Source organism: Gambusia affinis, linkage group LG14 (genome assembly GCF_019740435.1).
Source record: "Gambusia affinis linkage group LG14, SWU_Gaff_1.0, whole genome shotgun sequence".
Taxonomy (NCBI): domain Eukaryota; kingdom Metazoa; phylum Chordata; class Actinopteri; order Cyprinodontiformes; family Poeciliidae; genus Gambusia; species Gambusia affinis.
This window is the reverse complement of record NC_057881.1, coordinates 25,470,297-25,494,710: the sequence shown is the minus strand read 5'-3', so window position 1 is coordinate 25,494,710 and position 24,414 is coordinate 25,470,297. Positions and strand designations below refer to the sequence as shown.

At 41.6% G+C, this 24,414-nt stretch overlaps 1 protein-coding gene across 5 annotated transcripts in view; it reads left to right on the top strand.

Annotated features, from left to right (window-relative positions):
• Positions 1 to 17,549, top strand: part of fam49al (family with sequence similarity 49 member A, like) — a 37,821-nt gene extending 20,272 nt beyond the window's left edge. For 3 of the 5 annotated variants that reach the window (XM_044139079.1, XM_044139081.1, XM_044139080.1), the window contains 10 exons: positions 1,221 to 1,300; positions 6,223 to 6,344; positions 7,705 to 7,810; positions 11,235 to 11,371; positions 11,478 to 11,555; positions 11,689 to 11,805; positions 12,916 to 12,995; positions 14,753 to 14,879; positions 15,887 to 15,957; positions 16,556 to 17,549. In XM_044139079.1, the coding sequence (XP_043995014.1) occupies positions 1,228 to 1,300; positions 6,223 to 6,344; positions 7,705 to 7,810; positions 11,235 to 11,371; positions 11,478 to 11,555; positions 11,689 to 11,805; positions 12,916 to 12,995; positions 14,753 to 14,879; positions 15,887 to 15,957; positions 16,556 to 16,619 (975 nt within the window). In that variant the 5' untranslated portion in view covers positions 1,221 to 1,227 and the 3' untranslated portion in view covers positions 16,620 to 17,549. The remainder of the gene's footprint in view (positions 1 to 1,220; positions 1,301 to 6,222; positions 6,345 to 7,704; positions 7,811 to 11,234; positions 11,372 to 11,477; positions 11,556 to 11,688; positions 11,806 to 12,915; positions 12,996 to 14,752; positions 14,880 to 15,886; positions 15,958 to 16,555) is intronic. The other 2 variants (XM_044139082.1, XM_044139083.1) reach the window with 1 other exon arrangement.
• Positions 17,550 to 24,414: the final 6,865 nt, after the last annotated feature.

The following is a 24,414-nucleotide window of genomic DNA, read 5'->3' as shown; positions in this document are numbered from 1 at the left end:
AATACTTAAAATAGGCAAATAAACAATTCAGTTACTTTTCTAGGTAAGAACAGAACAACTGTATTGCTTAAGTTACAATAAAATTGCATTGCTTAAGTTTAGTGCACACGATTATTTGGTTACTAAATTAGTTGTCGATTGTTTCAATAATCACGATTAATACGACTAATTGTTTCAGCCCTCATCAGTTTTAGCTATTCACATTTTGAGGCAAATACAAGAATGTGTAAAAAGTATTAAAAACTTACCAACTGCTTGTTGCTAGGCTGCCAGCACGTCCTCTGGACTGAATACGAATTCACAGGCGTCTATGTTAGCTGTTGCCATTCAGTAGACTGTGTCTGTATGGTTATTTAGTTTGTAAAGATTGTGTAGATTTTTGAACCTCAAGGAAAAAAAATCTGAATTTGGCCTTTTTTAAGTAGTGAGTTAGCTAGCTCATCAAGGAGCTAGCAGGCTACGTCTGTTTAGGGCTACACCTTAAACAGAAGTACAGAGTGGTGAAAAGACAAAATAAAAGCAAATAATGACCAATAAAATTTTTCTAAACACCTAAAGTAGTTTTTTGCTTGTTGCACCTAATGTCAGGAGCTTGACAAGGCCATGTTAGCTAACTACTTTAGAGGGTAACTGAAGCTACCGACATGATTAACTCTCCTTGTTTCATAAAGTTAAAGGGAATTTTCTTCCTTTTATCTTCATACACACCTGACTGACAGCTTGCAGCTTCAGGTGAGAGGTGGGGAAGCAGAGAAGTGGACTTTTGAAGACAATGATATACCTTAAAACCAGCCTCTGCCTATCGTAGAAAAGTATACAAGCTTTATTTTTAGGAGGATTTGACGTGTGTTTGATGTCGTCAGTCGTTTTTCTGTATTTGTCACCACAAACTTGTGTGCTCCAGGGATTTAGCCATGTAGTTATTGTTCCCATGCAGGTTTCTATGCCGCGTTGGTGAGCAACATGAGAGCGGGACTGAAGATGCTCTGTTGTCAGCGTTGCCATGCATCACCCAGGCCTTACTCCCACCATGCCATTCCAACAAACCGCTCTCTCATCCGGTCGCCCACCTCCACCACACCGCCTCCTGCACGCGACACACATATGCGGCTCACACACACACATATCCATACACCCGTGTGCGCACAACCCCCCCGGCCCCCACCCTGACACGGCCATCCCCTCATCACCCACAGACTTCTCCCCTCTCTCTGTTCCAGGGGGCTCATGGGAAACCTCCTGAAAGTGCTGGCTTGCGCCGAACTTGAGCATGGGCCAATAGTTTTCCTTGACTTTGAACGTGAGACCATCAGCTTCTTATTTTGAGTTATCCCTTTCTCTTTGTTGCCTTTCCCTTTTATTTCGACACCATTCCATCCGCCTTAGCTAACCATCACACCATCTCTACTTCCTGGTTTTCTGCCCCCCAAAGGCCCTCCCTCTGCTCTGTTTCCCCTTACACTTTATCTTTTCCTTTCACGGACTGGCATTTTTGAATCATTTGGCTTCTTTTGAGAGAATCCCTCAAAAGAAGGGACTGCTATAAGATGGGAAGCAATACGCTTTGATCGTCACAGACAGAAAGATGAGAACAAATAAACAGCAAATGTCAGTCCTGCGTGGGCTTTTTGTTGCTCGCCGATGACGATGTTACGCACAATCTGTCGTCATCCGAGCGCATCCTCCTCATCCTCCTTATCCTCCTCATCTCCTGCTGGATGTCGGGTCTTCCTGCGTGTTTGCTTTCCACTAATGCGGGTGTATGAGAGTGTGATGAAGAGGCTGAGAAAGAGAGAATGACTGTGGAGAAAACTGTGGTGAAAACAATCACTCGTGCTCCTTCTTCCCCCACTTTAGAGGCTGCAGTGCAAAAATCGTCCATCCTAACAGGATCTTTGACACCTTAAAGTTGATTGAAATTAAACGGACCGCAAAGCTATTTCCATTCTGATCAAATATCAGTTTTCTTCTTTATTAGTGATTACTTATGTGACCTGCTAGAAACTTGACGGGACCAAAGAGCCTGTTAGGATGTAGATGCACAGGGTGGTAAAAGTATTTTCCTCCTTAAAGATGGTATCTGTTTTTGATTTTTTTTTTTTTGGCAACATTTAAATGTTTCAGATCAAGCTAGCTTTAATATCATGAAAAGCTCGGTAATGCAGTTTTCAAACGAGGTGTTTCATTTATTACGGGGGTAAAGCTGGCCAACCTGGATCCATGTGAAAGTGTATTTGCTCACTTTGGTAAACCATCAACTAGCTGTAATGTACCACAGTTTGGTGGTCATGTTTCATTAGTCAAACCCAAGTCTGTAGAAGCAAGAAACAGAACCTGTCTGACAACATGAAGTAGGGTAACACGCTCCAGTCTGCCAAGGGTTACAAAACCTCTTCTAAAGACTCCAGGAAACCCCAAAGAGATCAGTTATCCACAAACAGAGAAGAAATAAAACAGTGATGAACCTTCTCATTGGCCAGCCTCCCATTGCTGCTCCAAGATGAAAAAGACACGAGTTAACAACTGAACAAAGACAAAGAAACTGGGCAAAAGGGTTTTGGTGGCTAAAACTGCTGTTTACCAAATTAAAACCCAGAAACACAAAGGCCTGTCTCATGTTTATTTCATTCATATTGGAGGGTTTAAGGAGATGGCTCAGCATCTTCCTGGGATTTACGGGCATTCTTTGAGTAGGCCACTCCAAAACCTTTTCTTCGTGTCTTGTTTTTCCAAACCATTCAGACGCAGACTTGCTGGCGGGCTTTGGATCATTGCTCTGCTGAAAAACCCAAGTCCGCTTGACAGGTCACAGACTGATGGTCAGACGTTCCAATTCAGGATTTTTCTGCTAGAGAGCAGCATTTATGGTTCCATCAATCACAGCAGGTCCTCCAGAAACCGAAGCAGCAGAGCAGCCAAGGACCTCGTTTGACTGTCGAATGCTGTTAGCTTTGAACACAACTTCCAGAAAGTTCAGCTTTTGTCTCGTCAGTCCACAGAATATTTTTCTGAAGGATTCTGGGGATCACCAAGATGTTTTTTTTTTCTTTTGTGCCAAATAAGTCTGGAAAGTGTTGGCCAAAATCCCTCCAAAGAGACGTAAAAGTCTCAATCCCTGTTGTCACTTGATAGCAGTTGTTGCCACCAAAGGTTGCGTAACATCTTACAGGTTTTTCACACAGGTTCAGGTTGGTTTGGCCAGCTTTCCCCCCCCCCTCATCTACTCATATTATCCTCATCTGATATTGAAATTGTCTTGACCCGAAACGTTGCCAGTACGTCATAGTGTTGGGACGGGGGGAGGCAAATACTTTCTCACAACGCTGCTGTATTTGCACTGTGTCCGTTCATATCCTGCCCTTTCTTTGCCACCTTCCCCCCTTTAACAGCTGTCTCCATCCTTCTTCTCCTCCCTCGCCAGCTGTACGTTAGAGCAGGAGTCGGGGAGCTCACTGCTGCTGGCGTGAGACGTCAAACTGTCAAATAGGCTGAATCCCCCCCCTCGTTTCATTATGCATGTGATTCACTCGACTTCAAAAGCAAAAACGAATGAGTCAGAGTAGGGAATGGCAGCTTTAGAAGACCTTACCCCCCCACAATCCCTCCTCATCCACCTCTCTGCCATCTGTGAGCTCTCTCTCTCTCTCTCTCTGTGTGTGTTTCTTTCTCTCTCTCAAATCGAGGGACACACTCACCTCTGTCACACAAGTCTGGTTTGAGCCAACCTTTGCTTGAAAAGTTAACTACAGGGCTCTGTTTGAATGGCTACCGGCGACATTTTGTGGACAGCTTTTTAAAATTTTAATCATGACAACATCATGCTTAAAAATAAACATTTTAGAATTTTTTATTTTTTTATTATTTTTTATTATTATTATTGTTTTTTTTACCACAACGATGCACAAAACTGGGTTTTCAAACCCACACCATTGGGTAGAGAGATTAGCGTTTACACGTGAATTTAAAATTACACACAGAAAATAAAGAAAAAATTAGCACAATAAAAATAATTTCAGGAGGAACTCTGTTGTCAGGTACGCCTGTTCTGTTTCTTGGTAACACACACACACACACACACACACACACAAAACAAAAACAGCCAATCACATGGCAGCGGCTTACCTACGTCACCAAAACAGATACCTGCACATCATCACAAATCACGACTGGCTTTTTCCAGCATCAGCTCCATTGATCCACTGCTGCAACCTCTAAGGTTTCTGAGCTACTACAAGATTGGGGATTTCTCTTCCCCTCCGCCCCCGTTAAATTAATAACAAAAAAAAATCATGAACAGGATTATTCCGATCCATCGCACTGGATGAAAGAGAACAAAACTTCCTGGTAGGCGACACAGAGCAGCTGGTGTCCGTTCAGATGACGATACCCTAGACGTGGTTATCTGACGGAAAGAATAAAATGGAGCTTTATGTTGCAACAAATCGATGAGTAGAGAGAGAAGACTCAGGCTACTTCTTGTTCCCTCCTGCGTTATCTCGGCTAAACTAACGAACACACTTCGCTTTCAAGAGGGATTCCTGCTCCTCGCGTTTAGGTCTTGAGATTGGTTTGGTATCGCTCCCTAATTAACACCCAGTTAAGACGGCGTGTTGTTTACCCGGAGAATAAATGAGGCGTTATAAAAATAGGAAAGGTTGCGGCGCTTAATAGGGGAGCCGGTGTGTGCATGAGGACGGCACATTTCCCATGACTGCTGGCTCTCTGCAGGGCGGCTGCAGGGATCATCGATGCGGCCCGGGGAAACACTCCCTCACTCCCTCACGTTCCACCGGAGCCACAGAAACCCAAACGGTACCGTGACTCAAAGAGAGCATGTCCTGAACTTTACGTCCACTCAGCATTAAAATAAATGCTAGAGTGATTCTAGTCTTTTAATGATTCACATGTACGCAGCTGTTTTCAGTCTCTGTTAGTAGCAGGTTGCCTATTTATTATTAACTACACACACACACACACACACACAAAGACACTCACCGGACCTGATTGCAGTTCATGTTTTGTAGCTTTTGGGCCTGGAGAGAACCCACGCACTCGGAGGAAGGCCAGGATTTGTGTTCAGCGCACACAAGCAACATTCAAATGATTCTGTAAGCAACGATTAGGAGAGAGAAAAAAAAATTGGAGAGTTTGGTTTTCTCCAATCCACACAGGTTCAAAAATTAAACGTATAGTCAAATTTACGTATCCTTTGACAAGTTGCAGAGAAATCCTTTTTGCGTCGATAGCCACCAATCGGTTTCTGGCATTTCTCTGGAGAATATTTAGTTATTATTGTTGTTTTAGTAGGTAGGTCTCCAGATACAGACATTTTGACACAGGCCGTAGATTATTAATGGGGATTAAGCAGAAGCTTAATCTGCCATTATTCATTCCTAAACACATCTTAATGCGCTAGGGATCAGGAGCTGCGTTTCCAGTCATTTAAAAATTTTATTGTATGTCTTTATTTGAGGCAAACCTGCAAAAACTGCATGATGATTTCAAAACTTGTGCACCTGATTCTTATTCCTAAAATTCAGCCGAGTTGCTTGTTTAAACAGAAAAGTTCAAATGAACCATTCAAAGCCCCAAACTGAATAGGAAATTTAAGCCAACGATGAGGCTCTGTGCCAAAGCGTGCAGGAACAGAACCGCTCTGGACATTTTCTTCCTTTAGCAACTAACTTTAAAGGCATCAGTCCACCAAACTGCCGGATAGCCATAAAAGTGGTGAAAAACAGAAGAAGTATAAGATAATTACATGGATCAGAGGAATGGACAGTAGAGACATGTTTTCAATCCAGCCTCCCGGAAACTGTAACTCCGATAAATCAGAGTGATTTACTCCATTTGGTTTGCAGTGTGTAGTCAGACCTGATTGTGTGACAGAGGGCCTCCCTAACTAACCTCTTGACACCATTTTAGTAAGAAGTCAGTGAGTGACTCTTTAACTCCCAGCCCAGAAATAAACCTCGATTTGATGAAGTTCTGCAGCCGCAGAGATAGAGAGAGGGAGAGAGAGGGAGAGAGAGAGAGAGAGAAAACTCAGGAGGTTTTTTCTCGACCTTCTAGGATAATTTTCGCTCTTTCTTCCTTATTAACCTCCTTCTCTTCTCTTTTTTTACCCCCTTCTCTCGCTCTTGGTCTTCTTTCTGTGAATGCGTTCATCCCTCCTGTTCGCCTCACATCATCTCCCTCCTCCTCACCCCCTCCCCCGATCAGATGCCCAGCCCACCGAGGCGGAGACGGCCGTGTGGAACCAAGTCAGCGCCGTGCTGGAGGAGGCTCACGGGATCCTGGCCGAGCTGCAGTCCTACAACGGCGCGGGGCAGGAGATACGAGAGGTGAGGCGCGGCGCGGCGCGCACACAGAAACAGCAGAGCGGTTTGGACTGAGAGCATCACGTATGGAGATAACAGATACAAATATCTGAGTGGCAGTGTTTTAAAAAAAAAAGAAAACCCATCAAGAACACAAAAAGGTTTTGAACTTTCGTGTTGTACTGTGACAAGGAGGACAAACTTTGAGGTGTTTTGTTGGGATTTTATGCAAAGTCAGGGTTATAGTTAGAAATATATATTTTTCTTTTCAGTTTCAAAGCAAAATTTTTTGGCCCCAATTCATCTCTGTAGTGCTCAGATATTCTTGGATCTGAAGCTTTCTTTTGTACCTCTGGCTAAATGTTTCACTGTAGATGCGTTCAGGGTTCATTCTCAGTTTTTGGTCCTCAAACGCTACATGAAGGCCAAAAAGAGGAATTTTGCTCTCGTCTGACAGAACGAACACCCTTTCCCACGTGTTCTGCATCCACTTTGAGTGTCTTTTACAACCCAACCCGCTTCAATCTTCACGACCTTTAACTGTCGCGTTCCTCTGTCTTCTTGATGTTGTTTCTTGTTCACTGATGCTCTCCGTATATCTACGCACAAGTGGGCTGCGGATGCTTTTGAATAAATGACATATTTTCCTTCTGCTTCCCAACTATTCTCTACTTTTGTGTTGCATAAATAACCCCAATACATGAGATACGTTGACTTTTGTTGCAACATAAAATAAGTCTAGAGGGGTTTATGGGGCGTGATTACCTCTGGTAGAAACTGTACATCGGGCATTAACATCTATCAAAACTTTTCTGCTGATAGCTTTCTTCTTCTAACTTCAGCTACGAACGCTGAATCATTTCTGCTCTTTGCTGACACTGAGACTTTGGAGGAACACTTTTAACCGCAAACATCCATCAGTCCGTGTTTTTCGCCGGGCCTGGTCGCTTTGTCACAGTGCATCTTCAGTCAGCAAAGTGTAGCAGCGGCCGGGCTGCTACTACCGTACATACAAATACAGCTGGAACGATGCAAAAAAATTATCTTTAGATTGAAAGTATGACTACAGTTGTGTATTTCTTATGAGAAATGGGCTTACATATCACCTTGTAGCCAAAGTAGCTCAACGTTTTCCCTGGAATTTGATTGGTTTAGTGCAGCAAACTCAGTTGTTTAGCTGGATTGGTTGGGAGTCTCCTAATACCGCTGCATCTCAGTGGTACTGCAAACTTTATTTGCATCCTGTTAGAGCTGAATATCTGATGCTGTGCTAATTACCCCGTTCTGCAGAACAGAAAGATGCTTCTTTCAGGTGAAATACGGCTTAAAGGCGTAGATACGAAGGAGTTGAAGCAGCTTCTGTTTTCCTGCTGCCGTCCTGCAGGCCATCCAGAACCCGGGCGACCTCGCTCTGCAGGAGAAGGCCTGGAACGCCGTCTGCCCCCTGGTGGCCAAGCTGAAGAGGTTCTACGAGTTCTCCCTCCGATTGGGTGAGACGTTTATCTTCTGCGTGGAAGAAAAAAATTTTAAAAAAAGAAAGAAAAAATCATCTCAGAGGGTCGCAGAACACCAAGAAGTAGCTTTATGAAACATACAAGGAGGGAGCTTTTATAACTTATATTAGTACTAGTACATGTTACTTACTAATTAATATAAATTAGCAAACTAATAATAAAGAAAACCTCAACTTTTCTTATTGCTGCTTTTCTATCTTGCTGCAGTTTTACCTCTGTCATGTAAATAAACCGGATAAAGGTTGAGTTTTACTCTTAGCTCCTGCAAAAGTTTACATCTACATTCATGTTGCAAAAATTAGGACACTCTACACCAGCGTGTGTGTTTTTCTAGTATACTTGGACGACATATGGATGTTTTAAGAACAACTGCAAACAATATCACACAGAAACTGAAACAGGAGGACATACTTTTGAAATGTTCTGTTTTTGGAATGAAAAGTTCTTTTCTATGCGAGATATAAATCAGAACACATTTACTCCAACTTCAAAAAGACCAAAGTTACCATGTTTCGCTTTGGCCGCATGCAGACTTTGCACCTGGAACGTCCTCAGATCGAAAAAGTCGTCCGAAGGAAGAATGTGGAAGGGCGTAAGTCTGGCAAATAGCTCTCAAAATGATTGGAAATAAGCCACTCCGATGTTTGGAAAATAGTCTGCAAGCAGAACACATCCAGAAGAGCAGGCTGAGAGCAGACGGCAAGAGGCTGAATGAAGTCTCCAAAAACCCCAGAATGTCCTCAAGGGACCTGCAGCAGAATCTGCCGGATTTCAGCACAATCAGAAAAACGCCGCACAAGTTGAATTTTAATGACATGTGTGCAAACAAATTTAAAACCAGCTGTAAAAAAAAAAAAAAAAAAAAAAAAAGTTAAAGCAAAAGCAGAAGTGATTGCCTTTGACGTTTAAATGAACCGAAACGCACCAGAAAATCCGCAGAGAAGAGGCTGGAAACTAAGAAATGGAATCAACGTCTGGGTCTGACTGGAAATGGGGATTTATTTTCTTTACAGATGAAAATAAAAACGACCCTCTAGTTAAACTTTCCTCAGCCTGCATATGGTTTAAGGGTAAATGAATACAAACGCTGCAAAAGCAGAAAAACTTACAAAGGTTTGTTCTTTTCTCCTAGTTTCTAGTGTAAATATCCTCCTACACTTGGGATAAGACAAAACTAACTCATAAGTAGCTTTTCAGAGAGACACAGGAGCTTGTTATGAGTAAACAGTTCCTTAAAATTGATGAGAAAGTTCTAGTTACACACTTACAAATAGAACATTTTTATCAATGTTAAAGAAGTAAAACAAGCTCTTGTATCTTGCTGAAAAGTTATTTGTAAGTTAGTTTTGTCTTACATCAAGCGCGCTGAGATGTTTGAACTGTAAACTAGACCAAAAGTACTTGCTAAGATTTTGTGGTTTTTGGTTTGAAATTGGTCTGTTTTGGGTGCAAAGTTGGAGTGGAAAACCACCAAATGGGAGAAATGATATGCGAGAACCGCTCTCATGCAAACACACAATATACCTGATGGATGCTTGAACAGTGTTTCCCCTTGTAGACCTGACATCTCCCCAGGTGGGTTCTGGATCCTTCAGGCTTTAGACACATCCCCTCTCCACTATATCTATAAAACACTCCATGTTACATTTGTTTGAAATGCCATGTCCGTTTAAGGAGAGGAACGTCTAAAACTCACAGGAAACACAGAATCAAGCTTTCACCAAAAGACAAAGCAGTCAGATGTCAGAACCGCCATGCAAAATGTTATTTTATTTTATTTTTTCAGTCCGCTCTCCCGAAACGCAGCAGCGTCCTCGCCAGCATCTCCGCAGCATTCTGCCCGAGCCGCCAGGCAGCCGTTGCTAGGGAAACAGCTCTACACGGCCGTCCGGTGCCGAAAGAGACGGGGAGATGAAGCAGAGTTCAGCCACCGCCTCTGCTCTGCCTTCCAATAATACCTCCATTTCAGGGACTCGCTGTTCTCAGCTTACCATAAAGCGAAGGCCTGGCTAATAATTGATGAGGCTGTTATCAGACCTCAACCTCCGCCGTGACGGAGAGGGAAACGGACTGGATCGTTCAACGAACCTCTCGCTTTCCGCATCCTGAGCTGATTTTCTCTTTATTCTCCACTTTTTGGTTCCGTTGTGCAAAGCAAAGGGGCTTCGAGGGTTTCTGCCCCGACCCCCTTTAGATTAAACACTGCTCTGCTGTATTTATAGAAGGCCGTCATGCATTTTTAATGCGGCGGAAGAGACGCCGACACAGGAGGCTTCGCTTTCGATCCGTCCCCACAGCGGGGGGCCTCCCAGGTCAGGCTCTGCTGTCGCATTTGCTACTAGCAGCCACACCTTAGGAAGGGCGTTCAGTCAGTCACCGACCCGACAGGAACATTGTGCTGTTGTGTTTTCTGAAATACGTCAACCCTAAGTGGCGCATAATAATGAAGTACAAGGAAAATGCTACATTGGCTTAATTGTTCTGCAAAGACTAATCTGAAAAGTGTGGCCTGCATTTGCATTCAGCCCCTCTGGGTCGGTAGTTTGCGGAACCAAATTATTATTATTATTATTATTATTTTTTTTCAAAATCACTTTATCTGTAAAGATTTTCAAGTACATTTATATCCGAGGACACAAAAACAATAAGGAGAAAAACAACAACAATTGCCCAAAAATTTTAAAAAAAGTCATACACAAGTAGACAAACTGTAAACAGATAAATAAATAAAAGGTTCACATCTGTGTCACCTGCTCAGACTGAAGACTTTAAAGGGCGCATCATTGCTCATTCACATGATCTAACTTCAGAATGGTACCAGAAAGTTCTTGTCTCAGTCTTTCGACCAGTACCGATATCGATACCGATATCGATACCGATATCGATACTTTTTGTTACTCAAGTTTGACATATGATCAGAATTTCTCTCCAGCAGGTGTTTTTCTGGGTTTGTCATTAAATTATTTTTGTTAAAAACCTGAGACAGAATTTGGACAAAGTTTTGGTTTTGTAAGTGACTGCAAAATGCTTTAATAGCATATTAACATGATCAACGAAGAAGAAAAAGAAAAACAAAACAAATGTGTGTATTTTACCCTAATCAAACAAAATGAAAAAAATAAATCATAATTTGAGAGCAAATCAAAACAAAGTTTTTTTTCTGAAGTAGAAAAACTGCAATATAAAAAGAAATTAAAACTTCAAGATGGAATTTCAAACTAAAGCATCAATCTTACTTGCTGGTTTCGATCCAATACTGATACTGATATCGACTTATGTCGTATAGTGAACATCCCACTTTGTAAAACTGTTTATGTTTTAAAGTGAAATGAACAGAATTTCAAGACTGAGCTTGAAAGGTCTACTTTGGAGTTTCTGAGCTGCGGTTTCGCTTTTGCAGAGAACGCCCTGCGCAGCCTGCTGGAGGCGCTGACGAGCCCGCCCTACGCTCCCATGCAGCACCTGGAGCGCGAGCAGGCGCTGGCCAAGCAGTTTGCAGAGATCCTTCATTTCACGCTCAGCTTCGACGAACTAAAGGTCGGAAAGAGTCGCTTTTACAGTGAGCTCCACGGAAAGAAATCTGACCCGCGTTTCGATTTAGTGACACCTTGAAATTGATTCCGTCCCATTTCCTGTCGTGCAGATGACAAACCCAGCCATTCAGAACGACTTCAGCTACTACAGGAGGACTATAAGCAGGAACAGGTTGAATAACCAGCAGGTAAGAGCAGGACAAAGCCCACCGAGGCAGAATGGGTTTACTTTATCAATAAGTCAGTATTCCATCTGAGAACTCAGTAGTGATAACAGAGTCACAATCGCAACCTGTCACCAAACTGTTGCATTTCCTCCAGCTGGACGCAGAGAACGAGGTAAACAACGAGATGGCCAATCGGATGTCTCTGTTCTACGCCGAGGCGACACCGATGCTGAAGACCTTGAGTAACGCCACCACCAAGTTCGTTTCAGAGGTACGCTCCATCACAGGTCAAAGTTTAAGTGACAAAGCCCCCACCCTCCAAACACCCCAAAAATAACACAAGTTAAGAGAGTAACAATGTTTTTGGTTTTGTTTTGTTTTTAATAAAACGTGTAGTGACCAGTAAAAAGTTTAGGGGAACACAGCCATCAAAGAAAGAAAGAAAATTATTTCTTGATTATTTTGCTTTTATTTATTGGGTTTTACATTTACATCTTCATTGAAGAAGATGACTCTTTATGTCTTTTTACGACATTAATTAGACTCTCAGCATTTTTTTTAGGAGGGGGCCATGGCCTCCCCTGGCCCTCCTCTGAGGGCCGCCACTGGAAAGTATTGCGAAAACCAAGCAGATTTTATGGACTTTCAGGGCCTGATCACGTAATCAATCAGTCAATTAAGTTTATTAGCACATTTCAGCAAGAAGGCAGTTTGAAGGGCTTCACATCATAAAAACACAACAGGAGTCATAAAAACAAAATACATTAAACAATTGAGAAACCAGTAATAAATATTACATTTTGTCGAGTGCCATCATCAAGATCATCAATATACATCAAATATTTTGATCAATTTTCGATTCATTGTGGTTCAAAAGAGCCTTAATCGTCTGCACTAGTTTTAGCCTAGAGGCTAAAGAACGTTGTCCCTAATAAAAGTAGTCTCATTGTGACCTTGCTTTTAACCCAGTGAGATTCTGTTTCTGTGTTTGTTCTACATTGTTCTTGGTAAATGTTTAATGTGCTGATCTGGAAAACACTTTCAAACATATTTTGAAGTATTATCCTCCTCTCGTAACAGAAAGGTTTTCTCTCTGATTGTCTTTTTCTTTTGAAAAAAACACAATAACAATAATAACCCGTTATTTTAAAAAGCTGCAGAGTCAGTTTCCTGATGGGAGACGCTGCTGAGCCTCATCCAATATGCAGAGGACAGGCTGCTCACCCACATCTCCGCCAAGTCGCTTTACAATTCATATTTTACTTTTTTGTGCGCTCTGTCTCCCCCTACTGGTCAGCCGTTTCCGGAGGGTTTTTTTTTCTTTCTATTTTTCACATTAAAGGTCCTGAAGTTAATGGGCTCTCTGGTTGTCTGTGCGCAGAACAAGACCCTGCCGATAGAGGACACCACAGACTGCCTGAGCACCATGGCGTGCGTGTGTCGTGTCATGCTGGAGACTCCGTGAGTGATTCTTTTTTGTCTTCTTGATGCCACAGATCTAATTTCTAATTAACAGCCTTTCAAAGTGAATAAGATAGACTGTCCGGACTATGAGGAGCTAATCCAGTAGTTTCACTCTAATACGCGCGGATTCTAGATGTGAAGCTTTGTGTAATTGGATTTGTCTTTTGGTCTCTTCTCATCTCTTCTCATGCATTAAAGAGTGCGCAGTTTTCACACTAAAACTTGGCGTACGGAAAAATTTAGAAAAGTGCGGCGCACAAAAAAAAAAAAAAAAAAAAAAATCGGATGCATAAAGCCGTGCGCACGCATGTGGCCGCGCAACTTTCCTTTAGAAATCCTAATTTGCGGGAAATTGGGCGCAGCTGCTGGACCGCCCTGTCACCACCCATAAATAGGCTACATCTTAATGTAAATTAGTATAAATACTGAAGGACCGGTACCGGTACCGCACGGCTCTTCTGCTCAGAGCTCCAGGATGATCAGTCTGAGCAATCTAAACGCTCATAAACCATCATCAACATTGCCCAGCAGATCAATATGACAATAAAATATTAAAATCATGAAAAACATCGGGCTTGATGCGCCTGGGTCAAAATAACACCGAATGTCGTCAGACTTCAGTGTATTTAGGTGATTTTTAACGCTTTGTAGTTTGATACTTTCCACAGAAAACGTTTGCGTGGCTGCCGCACATTTTCACGCCAGCGAAAAAAGTGTGGGTATATTTACGCAAACGTTCACGCAAAGTTCATTTTTACTCATCCCGACTACGCAGACTAGTTTCCTTGTTAAGGTAAGTTGTATCAACTTTGAAGTCCAAAACATAATTTTTCCTCTTTTTCTTGGCCAAGTCATTCCTGTGAAAGATTTTCTTTCATCTGGTTAAATAAAGGTCAAAATAAACAAACAAACAAACAAATAAATAAAAAGCGTTTGCTACAACTTCAGTTAAGTTGACTGAACTAAACCTAGCAAAAATAATAAACTAAAATTTTATTTAAAAAAAAAACTTGTCCCAACTTAATTACTTGAGTTTTAACATTATTTCATCAAGTTGACTTAACAGAAAATTAACTCTATTTTTATAACTCTTTTCTAAGGTAAGTCAGCTCACTTCATGTATTTATTCAGATTTTTTATTTTTGTTTCTACTTTAAAATTGTTATTGGCATAAAATAATTCATACAACATTAAAGTGTTTACAAATTTCCAACAAAAGACAGAAACAAAAATCCTTTTCTAACTTTTGAAAAATGCACACCTTTGGATATGTTTCAATTTTTCAGAATGAATAATAATTTTAAAAAATGTATAAACAGCAACATGTCCTTTTCTGCTCTTCAATCCGAACGCAGGTTTTCCTTTTGCACTGCAAAAAACACAAAATCTCACCATGTGTTTTTGTCCAGTTTCTAGTGCAAATATCTTAGCACACCAGAAATAAGACAAAACTCGCTTAAAACTGACTTCCAAGTAACTTTTCAACACAATGTAGCAGATTGTTTTAAGTCAATAATTCCTTACTATTGATTTTTTTTTTAAATCGATTTCAACTGGCAGATTATTTCGCTCGTGAAAAATGTCGCTATAAGTGAAATAATCATCCAGTGGAACTAGACCTTTTTCATCAATATCAGGGAATTTTTGAGTCAGTTTTGTGTCATTTCACTAGAAACTAGACCAACAAGTCGTTGCTAGATGTTGTGTTTCTGCAGTGCGGAAGCTGAGCCTCTCTGTGGCGCTCTGTGTTGCAGGGAGTACCGCTGCCGGTTCACCAACACAGACACCATGCTGTTCTGCATGAGGGTGATGGTGGGCGTCATCATCCTCTACGACCACGTCCATCCCGTCGGAGCCTTCGCCAAGACCTCCAAAATTGACGTGAGTCACGCGGAGAGTCAGCGAAAACGTTGCACGTTTTGTTGCATTATGGCTTGAACTGGGATCAAGGAACAACACCTTCACTTCTTTCACCTTGATGTGAAGGAAGTGAAGGTGTTCAACGCGGATATCTTAGCACACCTGAAATAAGACAAACCTAACTTCATTGAGATATAGGAGCTTGTTTTAAGTCAGTAATTCCTTAATATTCATGAAAAGTACTAGTTCCATTGGCAGATTATTTCACTTAAAACAAGACAGTTTTCCCATGAGTGAACTAATCTGCCAATGGGACTAGTACTTTTCATGAATATTAAGGAATTACTGACTTAAAACAAGCTCCCATATCTTAGTGAAAATGTACTTGTAAGTTCGTTTTTTTCTTATTTCCAGATGTCTGTGCCAGAAATTAGACCGAAAATACTCGGTAAGATTTAGTGTGTTTGCAGTGTGACTGATCATGTTACCGAGCCGGATTTAATCCTTCATCTTAAAATAGAAGGAGTGGCCGGACGAGACCCAGAGGTCTACAATTTACAAATCCGACTGGATTGTGAATTAAAAATAAACGTTTCTGCTAACATGTCGATAAAACGTGTCACCAACATGCTGACACGTTAGCAGGCGTGTTTGGAGAGTGGAAAGAATTGAAATATTTGCTCCAACTAGTGGAAAACTCGCCGTCTGCCATCTTGTGAAAGAACTGCCTTCCACATGACGGCCCACAGTACTTGTTGCTATGGGAACGCCTCCCTAGATATGAGAGAAATGTCCGAAAAGGGAGGCAAAAACGACTGGAAATACCCAAATGAACTGACTACAATTGGAAATAAACAAGAAAATATTAAAGTCACAGAAATGCAAAGACAAAACAAATCCCATAAAGAAAACGCAGTTTCGTCGTCGTCAGGTTTCCACAGCTTGTAGACATGGGGCGAGGTCGAGCCCAGGTTGTTGACCTTTAACCTGCTGTGCTCTGACGCTGTGTCGTCTCTGTTGGCTGGCAGATGAAGGGCTGCATCAAGGTGCTGAAAGAGCAGCCGTCCAACAGCGTGGAGGGGCTTCTGAACGCACTGCGGTGAGTACGGAGGCTGGGATGGACACACTTAATGTCTCACTGCAGTTGGATAATCTGAGACGGAGGGGGGGAAATACAGGACAAATGTTGTGTTTCATTTTAATAATACTTTGGGGATTTTTTTTTTAACAAAATCCTCTGTTCCACACTTATTCACACACTTTCTATCAGTGTAATTACAATCTGAAAATAGAAAACGTCTGGTACACCGCAAAGGATCCACAAGTCATTAACCACGTTTACTGCTTAACTTCTGCTCTATGGTAAATAAAACCTCCATCGTCCACTGGCTGTGAGTCCAAAGCAGACTTTGGCTGCACCTATTCGTTAAATTTAAACGTTTTCGAGGCGACAAAAAACTTTCTTTCTTTTTTTTTTTTGTTGAGAACACACTAAAAATCAAAGACAAAAAAAAATAATCAAACTTGACTTTTATAATTGCTAACTCACAGTTAGCAATTACAGTTAGCTAACTACAGATGCTAATTAGGCCTTGTGGCTACATCTAGCATATCTACACGGCCGTTTTAATGTTCTCACGTTGGTTAATTAATGTGCTCTGACTTGTTTTTTGTTTCTCTCTCTCTCTCTTCTTTAGGTATACGACACGACATCTAAACGATGACAGCACCTCCAAACAAATCAGAGCCCTGCTGCAATGAAGGAACGCCAGAGGAGAGGGAGGAACGTCGGAGCGCACCTGAAGACGGAGGGAGGAGGGGAAACAGATGCCAGAGGCTGAAAAAGCTGTTTGTTTACAACGGACGGAGAGAGGCATCTCTGGGTCTGGAGCAACCTGAAGAGAAGAAGAGGAATTTAATTATATATATTATCAGCCGTCCATCATTCTGTCTCTCATTTTGTAAAGTAAGAAAAGAGAACAAAAGAAGAAGAAGAAGAAACCAGAAATGAAGATTATAGATATTTATTAAAAGAAGTGAAACAGTAAGCAGGATTACAGAAGAAGCTCTATTGGGGGGGTTGGGAGGGGGGGGGGGGGGTAAAATTTAAAGTCAGAACCGAAATGTGAGAATAGCTAGAATAACGTGTTCCTGCTGTTAGTCAGACAAGTTTTGCACACTCCCCTTTTGAGAAAACAGCATCCGTCTTCTTACTGGTTCCTGGAAGCCTCCCCCCTGTCGCCGCGGCAACCGTGGCTCGGCCCCTCGGTTATCCCTCAGCTGCACTGATCCCCACGCTCAGGCGAAACGAAGCAATGTGATGGATCCACTCCGGAGATTTGCTTCTTGCCTCTCTGCCCCTTCTGTCCCCCCATCACCACATCAGTACAGCTGTGGGCTACAGGATGAAAGGACCTACATTTTTCGTTTCCCTTTTCGTTTCCCCCTTCCTGAATTGCTTGCCATCCATCCATCCATCCATCCATCCATCCGATTTGCAGTTCTCCTTTTGGCATGACATCCACCCTTGTAACGTTCCAGCACACAGAAAAACCCAAACCCTTATTAGGCTGTCTTCTCTCCATGGTGCTAATGTTGCTAAAGCTATCTCAGCAATGAAGCAAAACAAACATGCTTCATTATGGAATCACATCCAGGTTTTTCTACTGGAAAACAAACAAACAAACAAACGATCAAACAGTTAGCAGATCAAACCTACGCACCAATCATGGGAACCTACAGCACACTTCTTCACCTAGTGCCAAAAAAGCTGAGTCGTTTACACTCCTGTTGCGTCGCCACACTGGCTGTGGGGGAGGAGATTTGTAGTCCTCACGTGTCGCTGATCATCTTTAAAAAAAGAAAGAAAGAAAAGAAAAGAAGAGATGACAGGCAGAGATCTTTTAAAAAAGAGAGATGTGAGCCTTACGGTGTAAATAAGCAAAGCTTCTCCTGTCTGACACGCTTCCCTCTTATTCCACCCAACCAGAGTTCTGTCTTTTAGTGCGAAAAGGCCAAGGGCCAGCCAGTCGGAAATAAAACTTTTAACAACAAAAAGAAATATTAATAAAGGAGTGCTGTAATTTGGATGTCCATAGACCTTAGTCTGATTTAATTTATAATATATTTTCTTTACAGGGATGTGTGCCCGATACATACATACATAGATGGCATGTTGTAAAAGTTCTGACAAGAGTGTGTAAATAAGGTGTTTCTATTCATTTTTAATTGTTCAGTGACGCTGAATTCGGGTATGTGTTGTCTCTCAGAATTACCATGCGTTTGGCTTGGACCATCGGACTTGCCGTAGTCATAGGTTTCAGAAATTCAGCTTCATTAAGGCGAATGAACCAGAGGGGAGGGGCAGGGGCTCTCCATTTGCTTGTTCTTTTTGTATATTTTGTGCAACAATAAACTTGTCATTTATTACATTCAAATGCTGACGTTGTGAATTTGTGTGCCATATCTGGGACATGACTGACTTTATGTCATCAGTATTTTAACTTCCCTTCTAGCCACCATGTTTGTCAAATTTCAATTTCAGAGCCAAATGACATGTTTCTGTGAGAAGCTACAAACATTTACAGATGTTGTGTGGCATGATAAACTGTCTCTGAAATGTTGTTTAAACATCTACATTAGTGTTGTGTGGTTAAACTTTAGTAAGTAAAGCGTGTATGAAAACGGGACTTCAAGCTGCCTCCATTCTCTGCTGCTTTCTCTTTACTATTACTTGTGAGAGCTACTTGCAAGCTAGCTAAAGTTATGTAGCGAGCTTGCTAACTCTCGCCCAAGAAGCTAAGTCAGTTTTTTTTCTTCTCCCCTCCAGGGGGTCTTTTTGTGGGCTCTAGTGTCCCTTATAGGCTAACAGGAAAGGGGGAAAGACATGCGGCAAATGTCTCCGGGTCCGGGAATCGAACCCGCGACGCGCTATCCCCTACGCCACCACAGCACGCCCCTACTATGTCAAATCCCCGCTAAACATTACTTGCAAGTTGGGTAACATAACATAGCTAGCTTCCTAACTCTCACACAAGAAGCTAGGTGATATAATCCCCAACAAAATGTGAGCTAATTTTAAGCTAGGTGACGTTACGTAGCTAGCTTGCTAACTCTTACACGAGAAGTTACTAGCCGTACACTTCCCAACAAAATATGAGCTACTTCCAAGTCAGCCATCAATAGGTAGCTTGCTAAGTCTCACCTAAGAATTTATCAGTGGTAAAATTCCCACCAAAGAATGAACAACAAAAATACGTAGAATATATAGAAATATGTAGAATCAGCTTGAGAACATGTTTACTGGGTGATAATTTTTTTTAAATATATAGCTTCACATTGTCTCATTAAACAGCAAAGTTGAAAATAAAAAGCAAGGTGTGTTTTGTAAATCACATAGAAAGGACAAAAAGAGTTAGCTAAATAGACATTCAAGAAGTAGCTGATAGGCTAACTGTTTTCAAAGTATTTTAATAAAGTAAATCTGAAATGTATGATGGGCATCCCCCCCTTTGATAACTAAATAAAATTAAATTGCTTTTACAAGTCACCTTAGTCAGTCATTTAAATCTTTTAATAAATACATGTTTTATTAAGGCCTCAGAGATCTAACAGAGAACATTAGTGAACAAACTGGGAGAAAGTTACAAAAAAGCTTCAAGTTTTGGCTATAAGTGTCCATTAAATGTAATGGAGGACTGTTCAATCAGTTGTTTAGAGTTAAGAGAGCCTGGAAAATTTCCAGATTTACAAAAAGCTAAACTGAAAGTTTGGGTAAATATAGCGTTAATGAGATAAGCAAGGACTGGGAAGCTAATCAGAGCTGATGGGATGATAGCTAGAGCTAAACAGAGGCCAGTCCTGGAAGAAAACCTTTCATATTCTCCAAAAAATCTGAGATTTGGGTTAAGGTTGGGTTTGTTGCAGGATTGTTACCCTGAACTCAGACAGACTTTATCCTTCTAGTCTGACAGAACCTGAGTTGTCCTACAAAACAGAAAGCACAAAAGTCAGTACCTGCACAAAGCTGGTCGAGTTACGACCTGAAAGGTTTATGGCTGTAATGTGGTTCTACAAAGTAATGGCTCAGGACAACTGACTACAAAAGTATCCCACGCTATCAAAATTTGTGTGCCAGAAACATTTTAATAACTCTTTTTGGATCTCAATCCCAATAAAATACATTGGAGTTTGAGGTTTTAAAGTGACACAAATTCAAAATTCAGTTTTGAAAGGAAAACTCCAAAAAGCTTTTAATCGGACATTAGTTATAAACCTCATTTACATTTAAACCTTGGTGCCGTTTTATTTAAAAGCAGATTTTTTAAATCTTATTTTTAACATTATGTTCAATTTGCTGGAGAACGTGCTGCACATTACCACAAGGGGGCAGCAAAAGATCGCTGTAAATGTGCATGCAAGGCTCCACATCTAATGAATACATAACCCACTAACCTGCTTAATCTGGATCAAAAGACACAAACATAACAGAATCATTATGATAAATATTTGCTCACGTCTTCCTGCATAAAAACAGTTTAATTTATAACCAATTTAGACTTAAAAACAGATTGTTTCAGTCTAAATTGGTTTGTTAAAATAAAGGCAAAATTCACTGTAAAGTCTAACGTCTTGGAGGCGTAAACTGGGGCGCGGGTTTATAGTTAAAGTGGTTAGCAGGGATTAAAAAAAACAACACAACAGATTCAAGCTGGAAACAAAAGACAAAAAGCTATTTGGGTGCAATCTTGATAAATACCTGTTAGTCTGTATTGGCGTCCCAACTGCCATGTCATAAATGGGGAACCATTGTCTCTGTTTACTTCCCTACTTTTGCATTTATAAAATAAAGCTGGATGTTTATTTTCGCTCAGTGAAGGCTGTTTGCTGTAACATAGCCAGAGGCTTAAACAGGCAGGTTTCCTCTATACAGTTTAACCCTCATTTAAATGTTCTGAGTACTCCCTTTCAGAATCCATTTGTGTTAATGTGTCAGACACAAAAAAGAGGAAGCAAAACATGCAAATCCACATTTCATTGTTGACTTTGGAGAGTCTTTAAGTGCAACAACGCCTGCGCCGCTGTTTGCTCAGAGTCAATACGAGCTGCGGCTTCAGTTCTTCCAACAGTCAAACATTATCTCTCACCACTTGGTAGTTCCTCTGAAACGCTTTGCAAATCCACCTCTAGCTTTGTTGTCCTCCCCTCCCTTCCACGGTGACAGCGTGGAGCGCTAACCGCTCCGAGGAGGGAGCACTTATCATCCGAGCAGACACCGATACACAAACGCAGCGGTTTCCCTTCGCCGCCTTCCGCTTCAACCGACTGGTCAGTAGCAGCCGTCCCCCGAACAGAATCACTTCACAAGTATTTCCACCTTTCCTGAGACTTAAGAGCTGCAAAACTCAAACCTCAAATAAAAATACATGAACCTAAAAGACAGGGACGCATAATACATCGGCACCAACATCAGTATCGGCTTTTCGTCGTTTTATTTTAACATTTTGGAATCGGTCCGATAATTTCACCCATGTTTTGTGGTACAATCTTTTGTTAGAATGAGAATAGTGGTTCTATTCTACTCTTCTATTCTATTCTAAAAGCAGATTGGTCATGTGGTATTTGTTCAGTCGTGTGACAGTAAATATCAGTTATCGGCCATATTAGTATCGGATATTGACATCGGCCCAGATCATGCTGCTGCGTTGCTACGTTGGAATAAATCCAGCAGTTTGCAGACGTCTGCACTCGGTTCGAAACTTTCTTGAAGCAAATTTTCAGGTCAGCTCTGGATTCTCCCATGTTCCACAACTTTACCCTTCTCCTCTTTAAGCCGTTCTTTTGTCGATTCGGGCGAATGGTTTGGGTCATTTTCATGCTGAACTGTAACTTCCTCTTCGGCTTTGTAGCAGAAACGCGAAGCTTCTTTGCTGAAATTGACTGGTGTTTGCAGATGTTTATGACTCCAATTACCTTGACAAATTCCCTAAAAAAAATCAAACTAAATCATCCACAGCATGAAGCTGCCACCGCCATGCCTTGGTGTTTGAGTAAAGTGCACTCTTTTGTGTATGTCTTGGAATTCAAGACAAAAGTTCAACCTGTTTTTGGAGACTTTTGTTATATTTTCACATCGTTTCGCTGGGTCTGGATGTTTTTCTTTATTTAAATAATAATAAAAAAAAAGGTTTTGTATTCCTACCTGACAGCCCATTTGACAAACCGTATTGAAGATAGTCTTCAAAAGTCCCAAACAGCTAATATCTTCTGTTCTAACATTGCTTCTCCTCATCTGAATTATACATTAAAGATGACAAAAAAAATGAAAAAAATTTCCAAAATGAATCCAAACTTTCTTTGCATCTCAAAACCACAACAGTGAGAGTTTACAACAAAGCCGCTGGCACACGAGATGTGAGAGACCCAGCCAGGTGTGCGCTCCGTCCTGCTGGACGTGTTCGGGTTCGGTATAATGGGGCCCTTGAAATGGGCTTGAGAGGGCGTGGGCGGGCACACGCGTGTGCTCAACGCTCGCCGCCGCTCCACAGGCCAGCTACATCTTTGTTGCATAACACGTTTATAACATGAGTGAGCCATGTGCCTTTTTTTTTTCTTTGCTAAAAACAACCCCACATCTGTTTTAAATACCTGTAAAAAAAAAGAAAAAAAAGAAAAAGTAAATCACAGCTGAGGTCAGGGTCAAATTCAAGAGGCTTTGGAAAGCGTTTAACTTTAGTCCAATCTCATGTTGATTTGAACACGTGATGGACATGTTGGAGGGTTAGTGCCTGATAATCTTGTGATGAAACCTGGCACTGTGCTCCTGCAAGATACAACATTGTTAAAAATGTCTGAATGCTGTAATCTGGGCCGGATTTTAGCAGGGGCTTACCGGGGCTGCAGCCCGGGGCCCCGGCATTTCGGGGGCCCCGAAGGATGTTTTATATTTTTGTGAATGGATAGTGTCAGAATTTAATCAATGACTACCATGATTTTGACAGCACCGATGAAAAATGTTCCAATTTGTTCTGGCAAACGTCCATCTTGAATGCTTGCTTGTTATTGGTCCACTTTTGACGCATCTTACGCATTGGGGAGGAGGAGCGTCAAGGGAATATTATTTTACAATGGCGGACAACAGAAAATATGACAGCGGAGCGCAGAAAAGAAGGAAGAGAAAAGAAAAAGAGCATCGCGCCAAAGAGGAGACAAACAAAATGCCTAAATTGACAGGATTTTTTAAACCTGTTAGCGGAGATGAAGCAGAAACATCATTATCCCCGCTCCTCAAACCCTTAGCTATGCTAACACCGGCACTAAGATCCCGCCAGAACCTATAACCGTGACTGAGTCGGTGGCTGGACTGGCGTCTGTGGAGTCAGAGTTGGTGGAAGCGGGATCTTCTTCCGCAGATGGAAAGACGACTGTGGATCCGTACAGTACCGATCCGGCGCATTGGGGGGAAATTGACGAGTCCGTGCGAGCTTACTGGGCTGAGCGAGGACCGGAGAGCTGTCAAAATATGAATGTTGGCTTTCAAGCATCAGAACGGGTGTACAAGCATCAAAAGCGTCACTTCTCCAAATCTCACTTTAAAAGCAAGATGTTAAATGGTGAGTACATCGAAAGACCGTGGCTGCTCTACTCTCCATCCACCGGAGCTGCATTTTGTTTTGCATGCCGCATTTTCAGAAATGCTAATACTCAGTCAAACTTTGAAACTGGTTTCAGTGACTGGAAGCACGCAACTGAACGCAAATGCCTAAACTTTAAAAAATCCTTCAGAGGATTTTACTTTGGACTTACCTGGGTCAGGATATTTTCTGAAAACTACAGTATGCCTGATCTCTTTTTTCCAGAAGATATTGTTTATATCCATGTTCTGTCTGACTGGCAGAGAAGCACTTTTTTGACATTTATTCCTCCACTATTTACCAAGAACTTTAAAACCAAAGAAAAAGTTTGAGTTTTGATATATTCCACTTGTACTCATATGAACTTGTAAATGCTGGGGATATTTGTATAAATATTGTTTTACTCGCTTTGCTTTGTAAAAGTATATTTGAGCATTGCGTTTCTTGCACTCAATCTGTTTTATAGTTTGTGTTGAAGTCCAGGCAACAATAACTATTCAGTGATTTTATTTTGTGATGCAAGCATCATATTCTAGTTTCAACCCCAACATGTGGTTTAGTCTTTCTAGAAAAGAGTTCAGAGTTGTTTGTAGTTTGTGACAACTGGCTTATTAAAGTTGTAAGTTGTCAAAACTTACTGTTCGGTCATTTTCTGTTAATCCTCTAAAACGGCGGTTTTCAAAGTGTGAGGCGCGCCTCCCCTGCCAGAGCACTTTAGGGGAGGCGCGGTGCGAGGGAAAAAGTAAACCGGAAAAGCTATCTGCTTGCTGTCTACTGATGTGAGAGAAACGTCTTTTACGTACACGATCAACTCTGTGGATTTAGGAAAAAGTTGGTACTGTGGGGTGCGCGTGTGGAGCGGGGATCAGTGGAAATGTTTCCCTCCTTAGAGGATGTTTTGGACAGAGATGTACGTAACGTTA